The 22,888-nt window shown below is 40.7% G+C and overlaps 1 protein-coding gene across 1 annotated transcript in view; it reads right to left on the bottom strand.

The window, feature by feature from the left end:
* Window positions 1–2,094: 2,094 nt before the first annotated feature.
* The window catches only part of LOC128066152 (beta-hexosaminidase subunit beta-like), a 31,950-nt gene continuing 11,156 nt past the window's right edge, over window positions 2,095–22,888 (bottom strand). Inside the window, exons 3-14 of the mRNA XM_052659237.1 lie at window positions 22,011–22,076; window positions 15,708–15,754; window positions 15,335–15,445; window positions 11,685–11,786; window positions 9,701–9,830; window positions 7,156–7,336; window positions 6,082–6,168; window positions 4,794–4,866; window positions 3,817–3,991; window positions 2,748–2,838; window positions 2,499–2,603; window positions 2,095–2,202 (exon numbers count right to left, since the gene is read on the bottom strand). Coding sequence (XP_052515197.1) covers window positions 2,142–2,202; window positions 2,499–2,603; window positions 2,748–2,838; window positions 3,817–3,991; window positions 4,794–4,866; window positions 6,082–6,168; window positions 7,156–7,336; window positions 9,701–9,830; window positions 11,685–11,786; window positions 15,335–15,445; window positions 15,708–15,754; window positions 22,011–22,076 — 1,229 coding nt within the window. The 3' untranslated portion in view covers window positions 2,095–2,141. The remainder of the gene's footprint in view (window positions 2,203–2,498; window positions 2,604–2,747; window positions 2,839–3,816; window positions 3,992–4,793; window positions 4,867–6,081; window positions 6,169–7,155; window positions 7,337–9,700; window positions 9,831–11,684; window positions 11,787–15,334; window positions 15,446–15,707; window positions 15,755–22,010; window positions 22,077–22,888) is intronic.

The raw sequence follows: 22,888 nt of genomic DNA, 5'->3' as shown, positions 1-22,888 counted from the left end.
TCAGCATATGTTTCTACTTACTGTGTTTTTAACTCTCTCCTTTATTTCTCTCCTTGATTGCCCTGACTTGTAGCATGCACTGTAACTATAGGTTTCAAAAACAAAAGAGGAGATATATGAAGGAAATATGTCTTTGAGAGGGGAGAACCATTTTCTTTCCCTGTGTCTCTGGGCACATGTTCACAGGTGCTCTACATAATCAGCTTTACCAAGCGTCCTCCTGCAGCACATGCGCGAAGGCAGGAGCACACCCCACATGAGGCCTCAGGTGCCCTGCTGGCACGCATGGGCGAGCGAACGCTGACGTTCTGGACTTCTTATACAGTGTTAAGGCAGGCTTCTGTCTTTTTGCTGGAGGCTCTGTGCTTGGGTATGGACAGTATTTAATTTTTTATGAATCTTCCCTTCATAACAGATGTCTGATCTGCAGTCTAAGGAAGAGGAGTAACATCTTTTAATTTCTTTAGCAGAGAGATTACTTTGCCAACAAAGGTCCGTCTAGTCAAGGCTATGGTTTTTCCAGTGGTCATGTATGGATGCGAGAGTTGGACTGTGAACAAAGCTGAGCACCGAAGAATTGATGCTTTTGAACTGCGGTGTTGGAGAAGACTCTTGAGAGTCCCTTGGACTGCAAGGAGATCCAACCAGTCCATTCTGAAGGAGATCAGCCCTGGGATTTCTTTGGAAGGAATGATGCTAAAGCTGAAACTCCAGTACTTTGGCCACCTCATGTGAAGAGTTGACTCATTGGAAAAGACTCTGATTTTGGGAGGGATTGGGGGCAGGAGGAGAAGGGGACGACAGAGGATGAGATGGTTGGATGGCATCACCGACTCGATGGACGTGAGTTTGAGTGAACTCCGGGAGTTGATGATGGACAGGGAGGCCTGGCGTGCTGCGATTCATGGGGTCGCAAAGAGTCAGACACGACTGAGCAACTGAACTGAACTGAACTGAATTTCTTTAGGCTCTGAAGAAAGCGGATAAGCAAATTTTGGAGCCCCTGATGAGTCTTGAGGTGACGGTGAGCAGAGACTACCTCAGCCCTGTCCTAGCAGACCTGGCACAGAGAAGAGGGAACATTCAGGAAGTCCAGTCTCGCCAAGACAACAAAGTTGTTATCGGATTTGTTCCCTTAGCAGAAACCATGGTAGGTACTCTGCAACTAAATCTACATATTTTACATGAATTTCTGGAGAAACCCCAGGGGTTCTATCTGCACGGGTGTGGATGTGTCAGGGAGGGCTTTCCAGTCCTCCACAAAGTTTGAGGTGTGCTCTACCAAAATGTGTCATCAGCCTCCATGACCGTTTTTCCATCCCAAGCACTTATTTACTTCCACTGTTGCTGGCTCTCAGCCAGTTCGTGTCATTCTTGTCCCCGGCAGCTTCTCCTGCTCTGGGACAGGCATCCGAGTGCCAGCAGTCTTTACCAAATGTTGGGACTGGGGAATGCTTCTGAAGCGGACCCCCTGCTCCTGGTTTTCTGTCCTCCACAGTACTTACCAAATTTTTCCTGATAATGGTCAAAAGATGTGCAGGGAGAGATCTGAGGCTTAACTTCGCAGAGATAACTAACTTAAATTATTTTGATTAGGGTTATTCAACTGTGCTTCGAACATTAATATCAGGCTCAGCTACTTTTGCCTTAGAGCTGCCTAACTATCAAGCCATGAATCCTCAAGATCAAAGTACGCTGCTCAGCCAGAGACATGGCCTGTCCTAAGTCCTTAAAGGGAAACTCAGGAGCACCTACCTACTTCGTTTTCAGTAAGAACAATTTAAAAGAGAACTTGAACAAACGGTGGCACTGGTGCTGCTCATTCTGCTTTATAGTATGAGAAACGTGCTTTGATGTTGACGGTTAATGTACCTGAGCTGTACTGTGTGTCTAGTAAATTATTACTGTTGATAGTTAAGATTCTGTCTTTTGGAATACACTGATAGATATCACAAGGTTTTCGGTTGGTTGATGTTACACTTCTCTCACAAGAAAGATGTCAGCCTTCTAATGTATAATAAGATGGAGGTTGAATCAATAAAAAGATATTTTATTCAAAAACATGATTTTTAAAATCAGGTTGATTGTAGTATGGATGACTGTGGGCTCTTTTCCCATATCTTTCTTCTGTTTAAGCTCATTTACATTCTGCCCTCATACTCACAATATCCAGGAAGGAGAGGCTGTGCAGCTATTCCTCGTCTGTAGGAAAAGTATAAACAAAAGATGTTTTAGATTAATTCATGTCTGTCTTAAGAAACTTAGCTCAAATCAGAATCACTAAACCATACCACAAACTACTAAAGAGAGATTCATAATTCATGGAGAAACAGTTGCCAATTTTTCCTAATTAGATCACTACCTGTTAGGTCACATACATTTCCATTTATAGCAAAAAAAGAAAGAAAAAAATCCCAATAAGCTAGCTAACACTAAATCAGGTAAAAAATCACCCTGTACTTAACAGTATCCTAGCCTGACAAATAAATGTGTCTTACCCGACCATTCTGCAGCGGTGTCTTGTTAGTCTCCTGTAGGCATCCTCTAGGTCTGTGACATCTTGGTGACTCCAGAGTCTCTCACCAACAGCACTCGCCCGAGGCCTAAAATTTAAACCACACATCCCCCAAGGCAATTTAAATTCATGTTTTCTTCAAGAAGCAAACCACACACTTGGGCAAGTTTCTAGTGCTTTCCCGCTTAAGCTCAGGCCCCTTAGTCCACACGTCCTCCCGGAGGTGCCATACCATAATCTTGGAGTAAGGTTAGTTGCATCCACATACTCTCCCCATATGCAGGCTTCTCCACCGATGACAAGCTGTTTCTGTTCCGGAGTACCTAGATTACAGTCAGTGGTGTGAGTTAGGTGGTTGCAACCTGAGGCTCACACACAGAGGTGGCGCTGGTTTCTGGTGTCAGCCTGGGGCAAGGCTTCTCTCTGGGAGTCAGGAGGACCTTGGGAGAAGTTCACAGCTGCGGCACAAAAAATGGTGACAAGCTTTATTGCTGCAACTGACCCCGAGGTTCACAGAGCATTTGTTAGCATGTGTCGACTAATGTAGCAGGCCAGTAGTAAAGAGACCATTTTATTTTGGTTTTCTGCAAACTTATTTGGACACCAGAAGCACTTCCCCTGGTTGCCTGTGAACAGTGTGCCAAGGAATGCAAGGTGGACTAGTGAGCACCACTCCTGCCTTCAATACCTGTCTTTTGATGTCAAAGAGACTAGGTATCTACAGTAATTACGACTTCTTGATTCTCAGAAAATGCTTTTGGAGAAACAGTTCCTAACAGACCTCCAGTTTTGAAACTTTTTAAACACCAGAACACTTTTCCTCAAAGGAAATTGTATATTAAAGTCTAGTGTACAAAACTGGACAAAGCAGAACTGTTCTTAAGGGGTTTGAGAGCCTAGAGCCCCGCCACTCAGCCATGCCCACCCCCAAGGACGCCTCCTCCCCAGAACCCAGAAGCCACCGAACAGGACGCCATCCCTACTTAGGTGCCTTACATTGCAGAGGAAGCTCAGAGGAGAGACAAGGCTCCTGCAGTCAGGCCTCTTTGAATGCCTAGTGACAAGTCTTATCAGTGTAAGGGAATCTTAACTTTAGAAGTTCTTTCATTTAGGAAAGAATACGGTTTCTTTCACAAAGTTTAAAATGATACTGAGTTCAGTCTGTTGGATTATACACAAGGAAAATCAAGGATCAAACATAAAAGGGAGGATAGTAGGTGGTACCTAGATAAAGATTCCCTGGAGGGAGGGGAGGGTTTGAAAAACCTAACATGTCGAATAATGGTGGTTGCTTCACTTACCCGCAAAGTTAAGAGGCTCCACAGAATAGTACCCAGTCCAGTCTTCTCCATAACTGATCAAATCTAAGTACCAAGGAGTAGAAATGATCACAGGGAAGCCAGCTGCTGTAATTTTCCTTAGTTTCATATGAAAGTTGTGCTTTTTCCATACTTGAACTACCGTGCCTGGTGTAAGCTATTAAAGTTACAAATGAAATACGTATTAGGTCTTGCAGCTACAGGAGATGAAATTAAAAGTCTAAGGCATTGTAGCTAATAACTTTTCAAGATCCTTGAATAAAGCAATGTTTTCTTCTTTCCCCTTTCCTTTTTGAGGTAGTATCTAATGCTATTTGTAATAACAGGGATGTAGACATTTCATCAAATCTTTTAATTTTTTACCTTTTATCTACATACAATGCCATGTAGGTGTAATAAATTAAGGCATTAGTCCGATTTCTACCACACTATTTTACTTACTTTGGAACTTACAGGATGCCACTAACCCTTCTGGAAAGATAATACAAGTAGCTGGACTTTCAAATTTTCAGTTGCCCCAAAGGAAAATAAAGAATTCTGATTATGTCAGAGAGAAGTACCATTAAAAAAAAAAAGTACACTTGACAGTGATACTTAAAACAAGATGAAGGTTACCTTAACAGCAATAAAGACTCATTCTTATCTGTTCTGCCCTTCTGAAGAAACGAACATTTTTCAAAGAACCTCACTTTGTTACTAAGAATGAGATGGAGAGGGAGGAGGGAAGATGGGAGAGCAGAGAAGGAGGCCGCACTGAGGGATGAAGTAAATGGAAGAAATCAGATAAATGCCATCGTCACTGGTGTCGGTGTGCGGCTCCTGCCTACCAGCAGCTTAAATGGAAAGGTAAGCTGACCTCCCCCAGCATTACAGGGAAAGCTTAGGGTTCTTCCATCCAAGGTGTTAGAGTATTAAGTCTCATATTATCAGAACCACACGCAGTATTAGTAACCTCTCACCTTGCCTTCATCATCATAAACCTCTTGCCAGACTATGGATCTCTTCTTCATGGCTGAAATCATATTCGAAACCCTACCATTGAAAAAAATTACAAAGTTATTTCAGATCACAAACTTTGCAATGTGTGTAAAGAATGCACATTTTATACCAAAGACTGTAACACTGACAGATGCCTTTCAGTATGTGCGTGTGAAGCCGCTTCAGTGTCCCACTGTCGCGACCCCATGGACTGTACAGTCTATGGGATTCTCCAGGCCAGAATACTGAAGCGGGTAGCCTTTCCCTTCTCCAGGGGATATTCCCAACCCAGGGATCAAACCCAGGTCTCCCGCATTGCAAGCGGATTCTATCCCAGCTGAGCCACAAGGGAAGCCCCTTTTTACACTGGTAAAGCAGTGCTTAAGAAATATTAAAAAAGTATGCAGCCATATGCATGCTTGCTCAGTCGTGTCCAACTCTTTGCGACCCCATGGACTGTAGCCCGCCATGCTCCTCTGTCCATGGGATTTTCTAGGCAAGAATACTCGAGTAGGTTATCATTGCCTCTTCCAGGGGATCTTCCCAGCCCAGGGATCGAACCTGCATCTCATGCACTGCAAGCAGATTCTTCACTGCTGAGCCATCAGGGAAGCCCATGAAACCACATGTGCCCCATGAGGTCACCAACACTTACTGTCTGGCTCTTCACAAAATACGCTTCCTACTCTTCACCATAGGGCAGCACTGTCGAGTAGCTCTATCTTCAGGGAAGGGAATGCTCTATATATGCACTTTCCAGTATGGTAGCACTAGTCTCATCTAGCTGTTGGCTCCAGAACACGTGAAATGTGGCGAATGTGACTGAGGAACTGAATTTTTAACTTTTTCAAGTATACTTTAAATACAAACAGCCACATGTGGCTGTGGCTGCCATACCAGACAGCACAGGTATAGAGTAAAAGCAATGCTGGAGTTGACAAAATGAATTCCAGGAGCTAGACGGTGACAAAGCCTTCGCAGGGTAGCCTGGGTTTTCAGCTGAGTTCACAGAGCAGATAACTTACCACCCTACATCTCAACAGTCACCAAAAGGATTGGAGTCACCATGTTATCGATTTAAAGAGAATAGTGGGTACTGCACCCTCCCTTATGATTTTTCATCTGTACTTTGTGTAACAAAGATTATAACATGTACACTTTGAAAAGGAGTGGAGAGAAAATGAGAAAATAAAATAGTGCTAAATAAGAGCTTAAACTTTTACAAAAGGCACTGATGAAATAAACAGAAGTAGGCTTTCAGTAACTTACTTCTGCATATAGAAAGATTGTAGTTTCTCAAATTTTTTGCCAAAGCCTTTGTTCCTCATGAAATGGAGGACTGCTGGATTGGACTTCCTTAAACAAAAACAGTGATAAAAATTTCATTAAAAGTTCCATATGCCCAATCTTTTTAAAGCAACAGATATCCCCAACATCATTTATACAGATGGAAATCTATTAAAGTTTGTAAAGAGTAAAATAAGCCTAATTATGACTAAATTAAGCCTAAAATAAGCCTAATTATGAGGAGCTACTCCACGTCCAAGGTCAGGGGCAGCGGCCGAGAGGAGCTACCCCTCATCTGAGGTCAGGGCCGGCGGCCCAGAGTGCCAAGTTGGTGATGGACAGGGAGGCCTGGCGTGCTGCAGTTCATGGGGTCGCAGAGTTGGACACGTCTGAGCGACTGAACTGAACTGAACTGATGCCTAAAATAAGCCTGCTGCTGCTGCTGCTAAGTTGCTTCAGTCGTGTCTGACTCTGTGAGACCCCATAGACGGCAGCCCACCAGGCTCACCCGTCCCTGGGATTCTCCAGGCAAGAACACTGGAGTGGGTTGCCATTTCCTTCTCCAATGCATGAAAGTGAAAACTGAAAGTGAAGTGGCCTAATTACACCTAAAATAAGTCTAAAATTTAATTATGAGTTATCTTAACTTTCCACTGCAATTAATTTTTTTAGAAGCTGATATCCTATAAAAATGGCTTTCCCTAAGCTCCCTCATCATTCTTCCATCTAAGGCTATTTGCACAGAAGATTTTTACTAGAAAAATCTCTCCCACTTAATCACTACCCTCTTCACTAAAGCTATTGTTCTGTATTTAGCTTTTTTTTAATTTCCATTTTCTTCTGCATTTTAATTCTCCTTCCTACAGGCTTCTGTCAATAGCATCAGTGTGTGAATTCTATAAACAACTCACCATCTTAGGAGTTGTGGTCCCAGGTTAACACCTCACAGAGGTGTTCCCCCAAGTCTTTCCTCTTCCCAGAGACACCTCTACACCCATTTCAAGTGCAAGAGGTTTTAGAAAAGGGTGGAGGGGCATCGTCAACAAAGTTTCATACCAACAATTAAAATCTACTTCATCTCCTCCCAGATGAATGAATTTATCTGGAAACACAGTACTAATTTCTTTGAAAAGTTTAGACAGGAAGCTGTAAGTTGAATTCAATATAGGGTTTATAGGTCCGAAAGTCTCAGACGGCTCTCTCGAGTGATAACATGGAGTCAGGACGTCTTTCTGGCCTGGAAGGAAACATGGAGAAAGCAGAAGTTCAGGCACAAAGACAAAGCTCTGCACATGACTGTACTGCTTTGTTTTGTTGAAGATATATGTTATACAGAAAAAGATAAGCAGGTTTACTCAGAGTTGCTTTGGTAATTTCTTCAGATAAGAAAAGGGAGAACTAATTCCTGAATTCTGCCCCTGTGCCGCTTTGCTTCCGTTTCCGTCAGCCTCTCTGAGATGTTGCCCATTTCAGATACTGTCTCAAATACTGGTGGCTGGTGGTTAGTCGCTAAGTGGTGTCCGATCGTGGCAACCCAAGGACTGTAGCCCACCAGGCTCCTCTGTCCATGGGATTCTCCAGGCACGAATACTGGAGCCTGTTGCCATTTCCTTCTCCAGGGGATCTTCCTGACCTGGGAATTGAACCTGGGTCTCCTTCACTATAGGCAGATACTTTACCAACTGAGCTACAAGGGAAGCCCCATCTCAAATATTAACGGCTCCCAAATCTTCAGCCAGTCTTCTCCCAATCTTCCTTTTCCTCAAGTTTCAATCCATATTTCAAATTCCCTGCTGAATGCAATTAGCTTCACTTCAAATATAATCCAACAGGGCTTCCTCGGTGGGTCAGAGGTAGAGAATCTGCCTGCCAGTGCAGGAGACACAGGTTCAATCCCTGGTCTGGGAAGATCCCACACGCAGAGCAACTAAGCCCATGCGCCACAACTTCCGAGCCCCCCGGCCACAACCAGAGAGCAGCCCCCGCTCGCTGCAACCAGAGGAAAGCCTGCGTGGCACAAAGACCCAGCGCGGCCCAAATAAATAAATGCAACCTAACAGAAACTAAATTCTCTCCCCCAACTCCTTCTGTAGCTTCCCAATTGTCACATTCTGGTAAGCCAGTCACCATCCCACCAAGTCTCTCGTCCCTCTCCTGACGGACTCAGTCAGTTGCCAAGTTCTGTGGACTGTATTTCCAGAATGTCTCCCAGTTCAATACATTGTTTGCCATCCCTGTTATCAGCATTCTGCTCTTGGACCTTCACTTCCATCTGCCACTTTCACACAGGGTTCCCTGCACTGAGGACCCACCGTGTCCCTCTTCTACCCTGCAGCTCTCACTGGCTCCCATGCGTCCTGATGAAGCGCAAACTCCTCACCCAAGGCCTACCATGCTACTTTTTCAGACTCATTTCCCACTATTCTCCAGGTCTATTCTAATAATTTTTATTGAACAATTATAAATGCTAGGTGCAGTGCTATGTGCTTTATATTCATTTTTTAATCTTCAAAAAACATGACATGATGGCTACTACTAATACACCATTTTAGAGATGGGAAGTCTGAGAATGAGATGTTCTGTAACTTGCGCAAGGTCACTCAGTTTATAAGTGCTAGAAAGTGAAAAGTGAAAGTGATATTCGCTCAGCTATGTCCGACTCTTTGCAACCCATGGACTACAGCCTGCCTGACTCCTCTGTCCATGGAATTCTCCAGGCAAGAATACTGGAGTGGGTTGCCATGCTCTTCTCCAAGGGATCTTCACCTCCCAGGGATAAAACCTGGGTCTCCTGTATTGCAGGCAGATTCTTTACCATCTCAGCCACCAGGGAAGCTCATAAGTGCCAGAAGCAGGACTCAAATCCCAGGCAGTCTCACTCCAGAAGCAGTTCTTAAGCATCCAATAGCAAAGAATGCGCCTGCAATGCAGGAGACCCCAGTTCGATTCCTGGGTGGGAAAGGTCCCCTGGAGAAGGGACAGGCTACTCACTCCTGGAGTGAGTATTCATGGGCTTTCCTGGTTGCTCAGATGGTAAAGAATTCCCCTGCAATATGGAAGACATGGGTTCATCCAGGGGTTGGGAAGATTCCCTGGAGGACAGCATGGCAACCCCCTCCAGTATTCTTGCCTGGAGAATCCCCATGGGCAGAGGAGCCTGGGGGCTACAGTCCAGGGGGTCACGAAGAGTTGGACACGACTGAGAGGCTAAGCCCAGCACAGTACATACTGCTCTCTCCTATGCTATCCTCCAGCTAAATGCCTTTCCTGTTATTCCCTCTACCAGAAACAAGAATATATTCTTTGATGTCTCAAGAACATTTTAGGTGTTACTTCACTCATGTAACTGTTTAACTCACTTTTCACATTCTACTTGTTGTAATCATTTCTTGTTTTCTTTTCTTCCTTGTGTTTATACTTTAGGCAATGCCTAGATACAGTGATCTGCTCACAATAGACATATAGTAGTTATTGAATTACAACCATCAATAGTGCTACCTTGCTGCAAATCACAAGTAAGAACAAAATAAGCAAATACCAAATCATGAGATGCAGGAGCACACGTGTTCACTTTTAGCAACTCAAAAAACACACTCCTTACCTTTTCCCCAAGATGCCGTATGTCCAGGGCTATCAAATTCTGGCAGGACGCGGATCCCTCGGAATCGGGCATATTCAATCACTGTACGGACATCGTTTGGTGTATAAACATGAGACAAAGAATAGCTTCCCTGCAAAAGTCACATTTATTAAAATTAAAATATATGAGCTGCTTATGGTTCTGTTTGTACTTTGGTATCTGCCAGCAGACTTTTCAGGTATCATAAAGTATTAAAGTCTTATGTAATGTTAGATGACTCATTTAAATTATCTGTTTACTGTATCTTATCAGTAAGCTCTCACCACACTTTGGGTTAATTCCAGATTTACTGAAAGAACTATCTATTGACAGAACCAGCACCTTGTTTTAGCAATGTTTACCATCACGCTATTTCAACCTCATGTGACCGTATGACAAAATAGAAATAAAAGGTTCTACTCCAAAGTGAAAATTCTGAATATATTGCCCTTGTCAGTTTTAGAATCAAAATTCACACATTATTACAAAACATAGCTGTTGGCATTCAAGATCACCTTAATAACTGCCAGCAATAAAAATTCCCCTTGAGATGCCCTGATTTTATTTTTTTTAATTAAAGATTACCTTTGGTCCTGTTTTATGTTCTTGAAAAATTAGAACTCAGTATCAGTGGAAAATAAAGGTCCATTAAAAATGTTACTATGGCACATCTCTCAAGGTATAAATATATAAATATAAATAAATGCTCAACTCCTTAAAAAGTAGTCTTGTCTTCTCCAATCCCAACAACAAATTTGTATTGAATCAAGAGCTGATCCCAGTTTATAGTAAATACAGGGGACAGAAGAACATATTGACACTGGAAAGGCAATCAACAAAACCCAGATTGTGGAAAACTACAGGACAAATTGAGCTTCGTTTCCTCAATGAAAATAATAAAAGAAAAATAAAAAGACATGGTCAGGGATGGGCACCCATAGAACAGATATGTTAACTGACCACAGTGTATGGAGTTTATTTGCATCCCACTGCAAATAAAACAATTGTTTTAAAGAAAAAGGCACTTGGGCATACAGGAATAATGATTGGCTATCTGGATTATTGCTAATTTTTCAGCTGTGATAAGAAGTTATTTTTAAACAGACCTTTTTACCAATAAGAGATGATGTCTGAGATTACCTTCAAAATAATGGTGGAGGGGATATAGGTGTTGTAGGATTGGCCATTACTTGATTATTGAAGCTGAGCGATGAGGAAGTGGGAATTCATTAAATCCTACTTCTGTATATGTTTGGAGCTTTCCATATTAAAAGCAAACAACAACAGGAGTGCTGCTAGGCTTTCAATCCAAACCACATCAAAACTTTAAGGAAAGCTTTGGAATTGTGACCAGAGGACTGATTCAGGGTCTTGGCTCTGCCCCTTGGTAACTACAGCTCTGCATGAGGCATGCAGCTTCTCTTGCTGCCAGTGGCTAGCTCTGCAGCACAGGGCTCAGTGAGGCAGCAGGAAGGCTGGCGCCCTGCACCACTGCTCCACAACTCAGTCAGCTTGAACACTGCCAACACCATTATTTTCTGCGAAGGAGCCAATATCTCTTAAGATTCCCTACTTCATACAGTTTTTTTAGAGAGAAAAGAAGTTGTCATTTACAGAATTCAGAACAATTCTGTTTAAAACACTTATACAGTTGGGCTACTTGATAAAAATAATCATTTAACTTTCTGTTAATCACAAAAGCTTCAGGTCTCCTACATCCATTAAGCTTTTAAATCTGTATTTCTATAGCCGCATAAATGTTTACATTTATGATAACAATTACAAAAGCAGACCAGTTTTGTGGACCTAAAATGCTCAGCAATAGCATATTAAAAATTTTAAACCATGAATATCTAACTTTTACATTTAAATTATATTCATAATAAGAAACATTTAAGCTACAAACTTCTAAGGAAACCATACCAAAAATTTTCGTACACCAACAACAATAACATGAATTACTCACTTTATTGCTTAATTCAGGAAAAGTGATGCTCTGATAAGGGAAAGATTGGTCATCCACTATGTGCCAGTGGAGAACATTAAACTTATTAAAAGCCATGGCATCCTGCAAGCAAACAAGTTGAAATTTTATACACCTTAAAACCACAATGAGATTATCAACTCATACCTGTCACAATGGCTATTATCAAAAAGAACACAAGAAATGTCGGTGGGAATGTGGAGAAAAGGGAGCCCTCATAAACTCTTGGTGGGAATGTACATTGGTACAGACAACAGTTTGGACGTTTCTCGAAAGACTGAAAATAAAACTTACCGTATGACCCAGCAATTCCACCTCTTGGTATACATACCCCCCAAAACAAAAAAACTAATCTGAAAAGACACATGCACCCCAGTGTTCATAGCCGCATTATTTACAATTGCCAAGATACAGAAGCAACCTACGTGTTCATTAACAGATGGATGGATCAAGATGTAGTGTATGCAGTGGATATACACAATGCAGTGGATATACATTTCTCTGTATATAATGGGATTCTACTCTGCAATAAAAAAGAATGAAATTTCTATCTACGAGATGGATGGACTTGGAGGACATTATACCAAGTACAGTAAGTCATACAGAGAAAGATAAAAACTGTGATAGCACTTGTATGTGGACTCTAAAACATACAACAAACTAGTGACTATAATAAAAAAGAAGCAGACTCACAGAAAGAACAAACCCAGTGGGGAGGAAAAGGAAAAATAATTACATATCACAGATATACATTCCAATTTATTAATACTTACTATATTCAGGATTGTTCCCAATGTGTCTGTTTCCTTTTAAAATTTCCTTTTCAACAAGGGAAGGATGTGAAGAAGTATAAATTTCTTTTCATTTTTCAAAAAGCCTATATACAATTTATATCATAAATTAAAACTTTAACTTTGCCCTACTGGAAGAGAGCCAGCTCATGAATTCCCAGTAACTCTTGGCTACCACTACTGTGGTGTTTGGGAACAGAGCAGAGGAAAAATGGGATTTACAATTCCCACAATTCTGAGATTTTAGTGCCAACTACAAATGAAAGAAATTCAGTACACACACAGCACAAATCCAAGTAACATTCTCAGAAATTTGGGGGACACTGACACTGATTTTATGTATACTCTGGAGGAATAAACACTATAATATGTATGTAAAATATAAAAGATGATATGAAGAAAATGGAAAATAAGTGGAGAGACTTTCCCTATCAGAGAATCAGAACATATAGCCTCCCTCCTCAAGATGTGGCAAGAAGGTGGGGCAGGAAGACCCTCTTACTCACCTCCTGCCATAAACACAGCAAAATTACAACTATTAAGAGCAATTACTGATGAGAAGGACCTGAAAACTAGCAGAAAAGATGTCTTCAGAACTCAAGATATAAAGATGGAAACACAAGGAGACACGTAGGTGGGTCAAGACCCACAGTCCTGGGTAGATGACCCACAAATGGGAGGCCATCACAGTTGCAGAGGTTCTCCCCAAAGGGGTGAGGAATCCGAGCCCATATCAGGCTCTGCAGACCAGGGGGTCCAACACTGGGACAGTTAGCCCCCCAAAACATCTAGCATTGAAGGCCAGCAGGACTTGAATACGGGAGAGCTGAAGGGCTACAAGAGACAGATTGTGCTTTTCAAATTTCACAGACTCTAGTCCCAAGGCAGAGGCAGTAATTTTTAAGAAGCCAGGGTCAAAACCACTTGCTGATGTTAGCCTCCCAGAGAGGCAGGAGACTACTGGGAATCCCCTTGGGAACAAAAGCACTAGAGGGACCCATCTGGGGAGCTTGCTGACACTGGTGATGTCCAGTGCTATCTTGGAGTCCTCACTCTAGACTGTCAGCACCAGAGACTCAACTGCCCATCAACAGGCCAGCGCCAGGCCCGGAAGCCAGTCCCACAGGCAGCTGCCCCAGGGCCCAGCTCTGCCCACCCATGGAGCAGCAGCCCCCACAGGAGAAAGGGCCTGTTATATAAGAATCTTATGGTAACTACAAACCAAAAACCTATTAATAGGTACATACACAAAGAAAGGAATCCAGACATAACACTAAAGATAGCCATCACATGGCAAGGGAAGAGAGCAAAAGAAGATAAAAAGGAACAAAAGAGAACTACGGAAACAACCCAAAACAGTTAACAAAGTGACAGTACGTATATATCCATCAATGATAACTTTAAATGTAAATAGACTAAGTTTTCCAATCAGAATAGAGTGGACTCAGCCATAAAAAAATTGAAATCTTGCCATTGTGACAACATGGGTAACTCTAGAGGATATTATGTTAAACACATCAGAGATACGTCAGAGAAAGACAAATACCAAGGATCTCTATCTGTGAAACCTAAAAAGCAAAATGAAACAAAAACAGACTCAAATAAAGAGAATGGTTGCCAGGAGGGTAAGGGGGTGGGTGAAAATAGGTGAAGAGGATTATGAGGAACGAACCTCCAGCTACGCAATAAATAAGCCCTGGGAATGTAATAATATTGTAGTAACTATATGGGTATAGATGGATACCAGACTTATCCTGGTGGTCATTTCATAATGTATGCCAGTGTCAAACCATGATTTAGTATACCTGGAAGTAACAGAATATTGTATGTCAACTATATTCAATAGAAAAGAATCATATGTTAATTCATTCTTCAAGTCTAAAATGAGATAAATGGAACATAAAAATTTATGTCAGTCTTTGGTAAATGAGATTATGGGATCACTATTTTATGTATATCTATGTTCAAACTTTTTTTTACGCTAAGCCTGTATTTCTTTCATTAAAAATTACAATTACATCTTTTGAAGAAAAAATTAAGGTTTTAATGGAAATGTAAAAATAACTATTTTATAACATGCTATATTCATAAATGATTCGGTGAAGATACAGAAAAACTTCTTGACCCTTATAAACTGACAGTGATGGGAGGGATGAACCAATAAAAAGTCAGTAAGAGAAGAGTTACATCAACTTTGCTTCCCAGCTCCCACCACCTGAGGTTCCATATTTCTTTGGGACATTTTCTTAGTTATAAGCTGCTCTCAGATTCCTTTCTAGGCCACTGAAAAAGGAAGTCACAGAATTAATGGTCAGTAACTGGAGATACTGGAGAAGGAAACAGCAACCCACTCCAGTATTCCTGCCTAGGAAATCCCGTGGACAGAGGAGCCTGGTGGGCTACAGTCCATGGGGTCACAAGAGTCGGACGGAGTAACTCAACAGCAACAGCAGCAACTAGAGGTAATGTATTCCTCGTGAAGTCTCCACCCATGATTATTTGACAATTGAGATTTACACAGAGGGCCAATAGGCAGCATTAAAACTGAGTGTTTTTCTTAACAATGCTGACTGAATACTGGGTTAGCCTCTCTCCCACCTCAATGAAAACAAAAGGGTGATTCCCTAGGGGGGCTTCCACTTCTCTGCAGAGGAAATACATTTCTCAGGGAAGGGAGGGAAGAAAGTCCACTGCTCATACTTAGTATAGGGAAATATATTAGTGTATGGAAAATGAATCCCTTGTTCCAGCCAGCACAACAGCATAGTGACCAACATAAAGTAACAACATAAAAGAACACTTCTTCAGAACAGACAATTATGGATTAACGTAATTACCTACCAGAGTTTTCAAAATAGTCTTAACGGGCAGAAAGTGCCTAGATGTATCGATTAAAATTCCTCTATGAGGAAACCTGGGAGAATCTACAATGTTGGATTCATTGGCAGTGAACTAAAAGACAAAAGAAAACTTTTATTTATTTTTAGAATTTTCTCCAGTTCAATGATGATTACAGCTGTCTATGCAAGTATGGGATAAGAGATTAATTTAAAACCAAACAAAGTGTAAAAATTACATTTACCATCTAAGAGACACACTTGGGGAGAAAAAACATTCAAGAAGCAAAAAATAGCTAAAAAGTTTACATTTTTTTTATAGAATGTTTTATTATGTCTACCCAATAATGTTAGTAACATACAGTAATCATACTTACAGTCCCAGAAGAATGTTGATAAATCAACTGGCTAAAGGTCTCTAAACCTGAGGAAAATAAAATTTATAATTTATTGTATTAATTTATAAAGGAAACAATAAAAGATATATTATCCAAGCATAGAACCATAACCAGGAAAGGCAAATAAAATTAAACATGTTATACTCTGTAACATGCTCTCTAAAATCAAGGCTCAATTTTAAAAAATCCCTGTTGCTATCAAAAAAAAATGTTTTACTTAATTGTGCCCATACCGTTGTTTCTGTTGTAATGATAAACACAAAAAAATAGTGTTTTAAGAAAACAAAATTCTAGTTCCTTAATAAATTTATAGTATTATAAGAAAGAATTTTTATAATACAATATTATATGCCCTTTAGAAGGTACCTAAATTTAACAGAGGGCAAAGAGGCTCAGAAAACACCATTGAAACTATCAAGGCCCAACTCACAGTGTTTTATTTATAATAGCAGAGACTCTTTTTTATGCATGTGGACTGTTCCCTATATTATAGGCCAATTCCTCTATCTAGCCCTGACTTTACCAAAATTCATGGTTCTAGCTGACAAGTATATTGCCAAGGGAAATTTTAACCTAAGAATACAGGGATACTTCAGTTTCTTGCATTTCACAGATAACTGCGTTTTCTTACCAATCAAAAGTTTGAAGCAACCTTGCATTGTCAGATGATAATCAGTATTTTTTTCCAATTAAGTGTTTTTAAAATGGGGGAGGAAACAGCAACCCACTCCATTATTCTTGCCAGGGAAATCCCATGGACAGAGGGGCCTGGTGGGCTACAGTCCATGGGGTCACAAAGAGTCGGACACGACTTAACGACAAAGCAACATTTTAAAATTAAGGCATGTACTTATTTTTAAGACATAATGCGATTGCTCTGTACTGTTGAAAAACTACAGTATAGTGTAAGCATAACTTTTATATGCCCTGGGAAACCAAAATATTTGTGTGACTCCCTTTATTGAGATAGTCAGTTTACTGCAGCGCTCTAGAACCAAACCCACTGTGTCTCCAAGGCTTCTCTGTAGTACAAACTCAAATAACAGAGAAGATGTGACAACATACTACAAAACCACGAAAGATCATGAGAGACTGCGATGACCAATTATATGCCAACAAATTTGAACTTAGAAGAAATGAATAAACTCCCAGAGAGAACACCTACCAAGACTGAATGACGAAGAAACAGAATCTGAGATTGATTACTAGTAAGAAGATGGTAACAATAATAAAACATCTCCAAGAAACAAAGGCCAGGACCAGAAGGCTTCACTAGTGAACTCTACTAGAAATTTAAAAAAGAATTAATTATTAGGATATGTCACCAAAAGCAAAAGAAATAAAAGCAAAAATTAACAAATGGGATGACACCAAAGTAAAAGCTTCTTCACATCAAAGGAAATCAACGAAAAGGCAATCTACCAAAGGGAAGAAGATATTTGCAAACTACGTTATCTATTAAGGGGTTGATATACAAAGAACTCGCACAACACAATAGCAAAAAACAGTCCAATTAAAAAATGGGTAGAAGATTGTGAACAGGTATATTTTTCAAGGAAGACACAAAAATAGCCAACAGGTACATGAGAAGGTGCTCAATATCATTAAGCATCAGTTCAGTTCAGTCGCCTAGTCGTGTCCGACTCTTTGCAACCCCATATACCACAGCAGGCCAGGCCTCCCTGTCCATCCCCAATTTCTGGAGCTTACTCAAACTCATATCCATTGAGTCAGTGATGCCATCCAACCATCTCACCCTCTGTCATCCCCTTCTCCTCCTGCTTTCAACCATTCCCAGCATCAGGGTCTTTTCAAATGAGTCAGTTCTTCACATCAGATGGCCAAAGTATTGGCATTTCAGCTTCAGAATCAGTCATTCCAATGAATATTCAGGACTGATTTCCTTTAGGATGGACTGGCTGGATCTCCTTGCAGTCCAAGGGACTCTCAAGAGTCTTCTCCAACATCACAGTTCAAAAGCATCAATTGTTCAGCGCTCAGTTTTCTTTATAGTCCAACTCTCACATCCATACATGACTACTGGAAAAACCAAAGCTTTGACTACACGAACCTTTGTTGCAAAGCAATGTCTCTGCTTTTTGATATGCTGTCCAGGTTGGTCATAACTTTAAATATTAACCATCAGGGAAAGGCAAATCAAAACCAGTGACCTATCACCTCACGCTTGTTAGAATGGCCATGATCAAAAGCACAAGAAATAACAAGTGTTGTTGAGGATATGCAGTAAAAGGATCCTTTATATACTGTTCATGGGAATATAAACGGGTGAAGCCACTATATAGCTACCACATGATCCAGCAATTCCACCTCTGGGTATTTATCCAAAGAAAACAAAAACTCTAAGTCCCTCCACCCCAATAATGTACCTCTGTGTTCACTGCAGCATTAACTGCAATAGCCAAGATATGGAAACGACCTATCCATCAAAGGATGAATGGATAAAGATGCGGTGTGCATATGTATACAATGGAATACTATTCAGCCACAGAAAGAAGGAAATCTTGCTATTTGTGACAACATGGATGGAACTTAAGGCCATTATGCTAAATGAAGTAAGACAGAGAAAGACAAACACTACATGATCTCCATTAGATGTGGAATCTGAAAAACCAAAACCAAGCTCATAAATACAAAAAATAGATTGATAGTTACTAGAGGCAGGGGTAGGGGGTGGGCAAAATGGGTGAAGGGGATCAAAAAGTACAATCTTTCGTATATACATAAGTGCTAGAGACGTGAGGCACAGCATAGTGACTGTAATTAATAAATATTGTGCTACCTATTTGTAAGTTGCTAAAAAGAGGAAATCTCAGAAGTTCTCATCATAAGAAAAACAATTCTTTTCTAACTATGTGTGGTGATGGATGGTAACTAAACTTACTATGGTGATCATTTGCATTATATACAAATATCAAATCATTAAGTTGCAAAACTGAAACTAATATAATTTTATGTCAATTATACCTCAAAAAAATTAGGGAAGAATAAAATGTTCAAAGTTGCTTTGGCTATGCCTCCCTCCTACCCCCAAATACAGAATAACTGGAATTTTCTGTTAAGTGGCAGTACCCTCAAATATCATTTATGACACATTTGTTACTTTCAAAGGCTGACAGTAAGTGGAAAATAAGGACTTCCTGGACTAGATTCACCAAATGCTCCCAAAAGTTCTCATCTGGATCAGGACAGAGATCAATAAAGCTGATTTCCCTAACAGGCCCCAGACAAGACAGGCAGACCAGACTGGTAAAAGTTTAACATCACATCTCATTATATGTAAATAATCTAGATGATAATATCTGTTGTTACATTTGCGGTAAGTCTCTATAGCTATTTTCATGTCACTATTTGAATAAGATCACAATCATACCATTATTACTATGATATAAAACACAGCATTAACAGTCGTTACTTTATTCTAAATAACACTCAACCTGAGTCACATCCAAAGCTTTCTCTCCTTTTAATTACTATAACTTTGGCTAGCTAGCTCACATGAGAGAAAATTATTCTTCTCCTTTTTCAAAACCATACTAATTTGGAAGCCAGTAAAACAAACTCTTATCCTCTTAAAAGAAGAGGTCAAAGCAGCTTTCCAACAACACAAGAGAAGACTCTACACATGGACATCACCAGATGATCAAGACCAAAATCAGACTGATTATATTCTTTGCAGCCAAAGATGAAGAAGCTCTATACAGTCAACAAAAACAAGACTGGGAGCTGACTGTGGCTCAGATCATGAACTCCTTATTACCAAATTCAGACTCAAATTGAAAAAAGTAGGGAAAACCACTAGACCATTCAGGTATGACCTAAATCAAATCCCTTATGATTATACATTGGAATTAAAGGCCTAGATCTGATAGATAGAGTGCCTGATGAACTATGGACTGAGGTTTGTGACATTGTACAGGAGACAGGGATCAAGACCACCCCCATGGAAAAGAAATGCAAAAAAGCAAAATGGCTGTCTGAGGAGGACTTAACAAATAGCTGAGAAAAGAAGAGAGGCGAAAAGCAAAGGAGAAAAGGAAAGATATAAGCATCTGAATGCAGAGTTCCAAAGAATAGCAAGAAGAGATAAGAAAGCCTTCTTCAGCGATCAATGCAAAGAAATAGAGGAAAACAACAGAATGGGAAAGACCAGAGATCTCTTCAAGAAAATTAGAGATACCAAGGGAACATTTCATGCACAGATGGGCTCGATAAAGGACAGAAATGGTATGGACCTAACAGAAGCAGAAGATATTAAGAAGAGGTGGCAAGAATACACAGAAGAACTGTACAAAAAAGATCTTCACGACCCAGATAATCATGATGATGTGATCACTCATCTAGAGCCAGACATATTGGAATGTGAAGTCAAGTGGGCCTTAGAAAGCATCACTATGAACAAAGCTAGTGGAGGTGATGGAATTCCAGTTGAGCTGTTTCAAATCATGAAAGATGATGCTGTGAAAGTGCTGCACTCAACATGCCAGCAAATTTGGAAAACTCGGCAGTGGCCACAGGACTGGAAAAGGTCAGTATTCGTTCCGGTTCCAAAGAAAGGCAATGCCAAAGAATGCTCAAACTACGGCACCATTGCACTCATCTCACACGCTAGTAAAGCAATGCTCAAAATTCTCCAAGCCAGGCTTCAGCAATACATGAACCGTGAGCTCCCTGATGTTCAAGCTAGTTTTAGAAAATGCAGAGGAACCAGAGATCAAATTGCCAACATCCGCTGGATCATGGAAAAAGCAAGAGAGGTCCAGGAAAACATTTATTTCTGCTTTATTGACTATGCCAAAGCCTTTGACTGTGTGGATCACAACAAACTGTGGAAAATTCTGAAAGAGATGGGAATACCAGATCACCTAACCTGCTTCTTGAGAAATCTGTATGCAGGTCAGGAAGCAACTCTTAGAACTGGACATGGAACAACAGACTGGTTCCAAATAGGAAAAGGAGTACGTCAAGGCTGTATATTGTCACCCTGCTTATTTAACTTCTATGCAGGGTACATCATGAGAAACGCTGGATTGGAAGAAACACAAGCTGGAATCAAGACTGCCAGGAGAAATATCAATAACCTCAGATATGCAGATGACACCACCCTTATGGGAGAAAGTGAAGAGGAGCTAAAAAGCCTCTTGATGAAAGTGAAAGGAGAGCAAGAAAGTTGGTTAAAGCTCAACATTCAGAAAATGAAGATCATGGCATCCGGTCCCATCACTTCATGGGAAATAGATGGGGAAACAGTAGAAACAGTGTCAGACTTCATTTTTTTTGCGCTCCAAAATCACTGCAGATGGTGACTGTAGCCATGAAATTCAAAGACGCTTACTCCTTGGAAGAAAAGTTATGACCAACCTAGATAGCATATTCAAAAGCAGAGACATTACTTTGCTGACTAAGGTCCTTCTAGTCAAGGCTATGGTTTTTCCTTTGCTCATGTATGGATGTGAGACTTGGACTGTGAAGAAGGCTGAGTGCCGAAGAATTGATGCTTTTGAACTGTGGTGTTGGAGAAGACTCTTGAGGGTCCCTTGGACTGCAAGGAGACCCAACCAGTCCATTCTGAAGGAGATCAGCCCTGGGATTTCTTTGGAAGGAATGATGCTAAAGCTGAAGCTCCAGTACTTTGGCCACCTCATGCGAAGAGTTGACTCATTGGAAAAGACTCTGATGCTGGGAGGGATTGGGGGCAGGAGGAAAAGGGGAAGACAGAGGATGAGATGAATGGATGGCATTACTGACTCGATGGACGTGAGTCTCAGTGAACTCTGGGAGATGGTGATGGACAGGGAGGCCTGGCGTGCTACGATTCATGGGGTCGCAAAGAGTCGGACACGACTGAGCCACTGAACTGACCTGTTGTTTGAATAAATAAATCAAATGCAGAAAGGACATGCTTGCTCTTGAAGGTGGCAAGAGGGGACGCATGATAAAACAAAACCTAACTGGAGCAGATCAGGGCCATTTACGACTCTATGAATATTACAGTCCAAGAACATCAAGGAATCGAGCACTATGAACGCAATAACCTTCAGACATTTGTAGAGGGTCCAGTGATCTTTCATTAAGCGGTATATATAAATGATCTTTCTTTAAGTGGTATATACAGTACTTAATGGAAATTGTTTTGAAAATACCCAAAAATCTATAAAGGGCCCAAGGAAGTAAAGTTTTGCTATTAATATGCTTGATTTCCCAATGTGGCAACTGAAACTATTTCCTTACTAGAAAATAACAATGAAACTACATAGAACTTACCTCGTAATACTCCCCAAACTCTGTTGGCAGTGAGCGTAGCCACTGGTCCTTGCACAAGTAAATTATCTGTATTGGAAAAAGAAAAACATGTTTCTTGTATGGTGACAGATGGTAACATTTTACATTATATACAAATAGCAAATCATTATGTTGTAAACCTGAAACACATATAATGTTATGTCAACTATACCTCAAAAAAACAGGAAAAAATAAAACGTTCTCTGCTTCGTCATCACCCTCCACGGCCCCCACCACTCAGGGTGTCGCGTGACAGCTGGTGACACCCAGGGAAAACACATCTATCCACAGCTAGTCCTCAGGTGACAGTCTTCTGACAAGGCAGCCTTTCCACCAGAAGAACAGAGTCACGAGTTAGGCTTATGTGTAAAAATGGACAGAAATACTGAATCACCACGTTGTGTAAGGGGAATGAACACGGTGTCATAAGGTAATTGTACTTCAAAAAACAAGCAAGCTCACAGAAACAGAGATAAGACTCTTGGTTACCAGAGGTGGGTGGTGACTGGACAAAGGCAGGCAAAATGTACTAACTTCTGGTTATAAGATAAATAAGTACAAGGGACGTAATGTACAACAGGATGAACATAGTCAGCACGGCTGTATGCTATACATGAAAGCTGTTCAAAGAGTAAATCATAAGCGTTCTCATCAGGAAAAAAATGTTTTTCTTTAATTTTGTATCTATATGAGATGGGCGTTCACTAATTTCCTGTGATAATCATTTCACGATGTATGTAAGTCAGATCATTATACTCTACACCTAGACTTCATGGTGCTGTGTGTCAGTTACGCCTCAATTAAACTGGAAGAAAAAAAATGTTTGCTTTGAATCCCTCAATATGCACAGTACATTTCGC

Source organism: Budorcas taxicolor, chromosome 20 (assembly GCF_023091745.1).
Source record: "Budorcas taxicolor isolate Tak-1 chromosome 20, Takin1.1, whole genome shotgun sequence".
Lineage (NCBI taxonomy): Eukaryota > Metazoa > Chordata > Mammalia > Artiodactyla > Bovidae > Budorcas > Budorcas taxicolor.
This window is presented reverse-complemented; position numbering and strand designations above follow the sequence as displayed.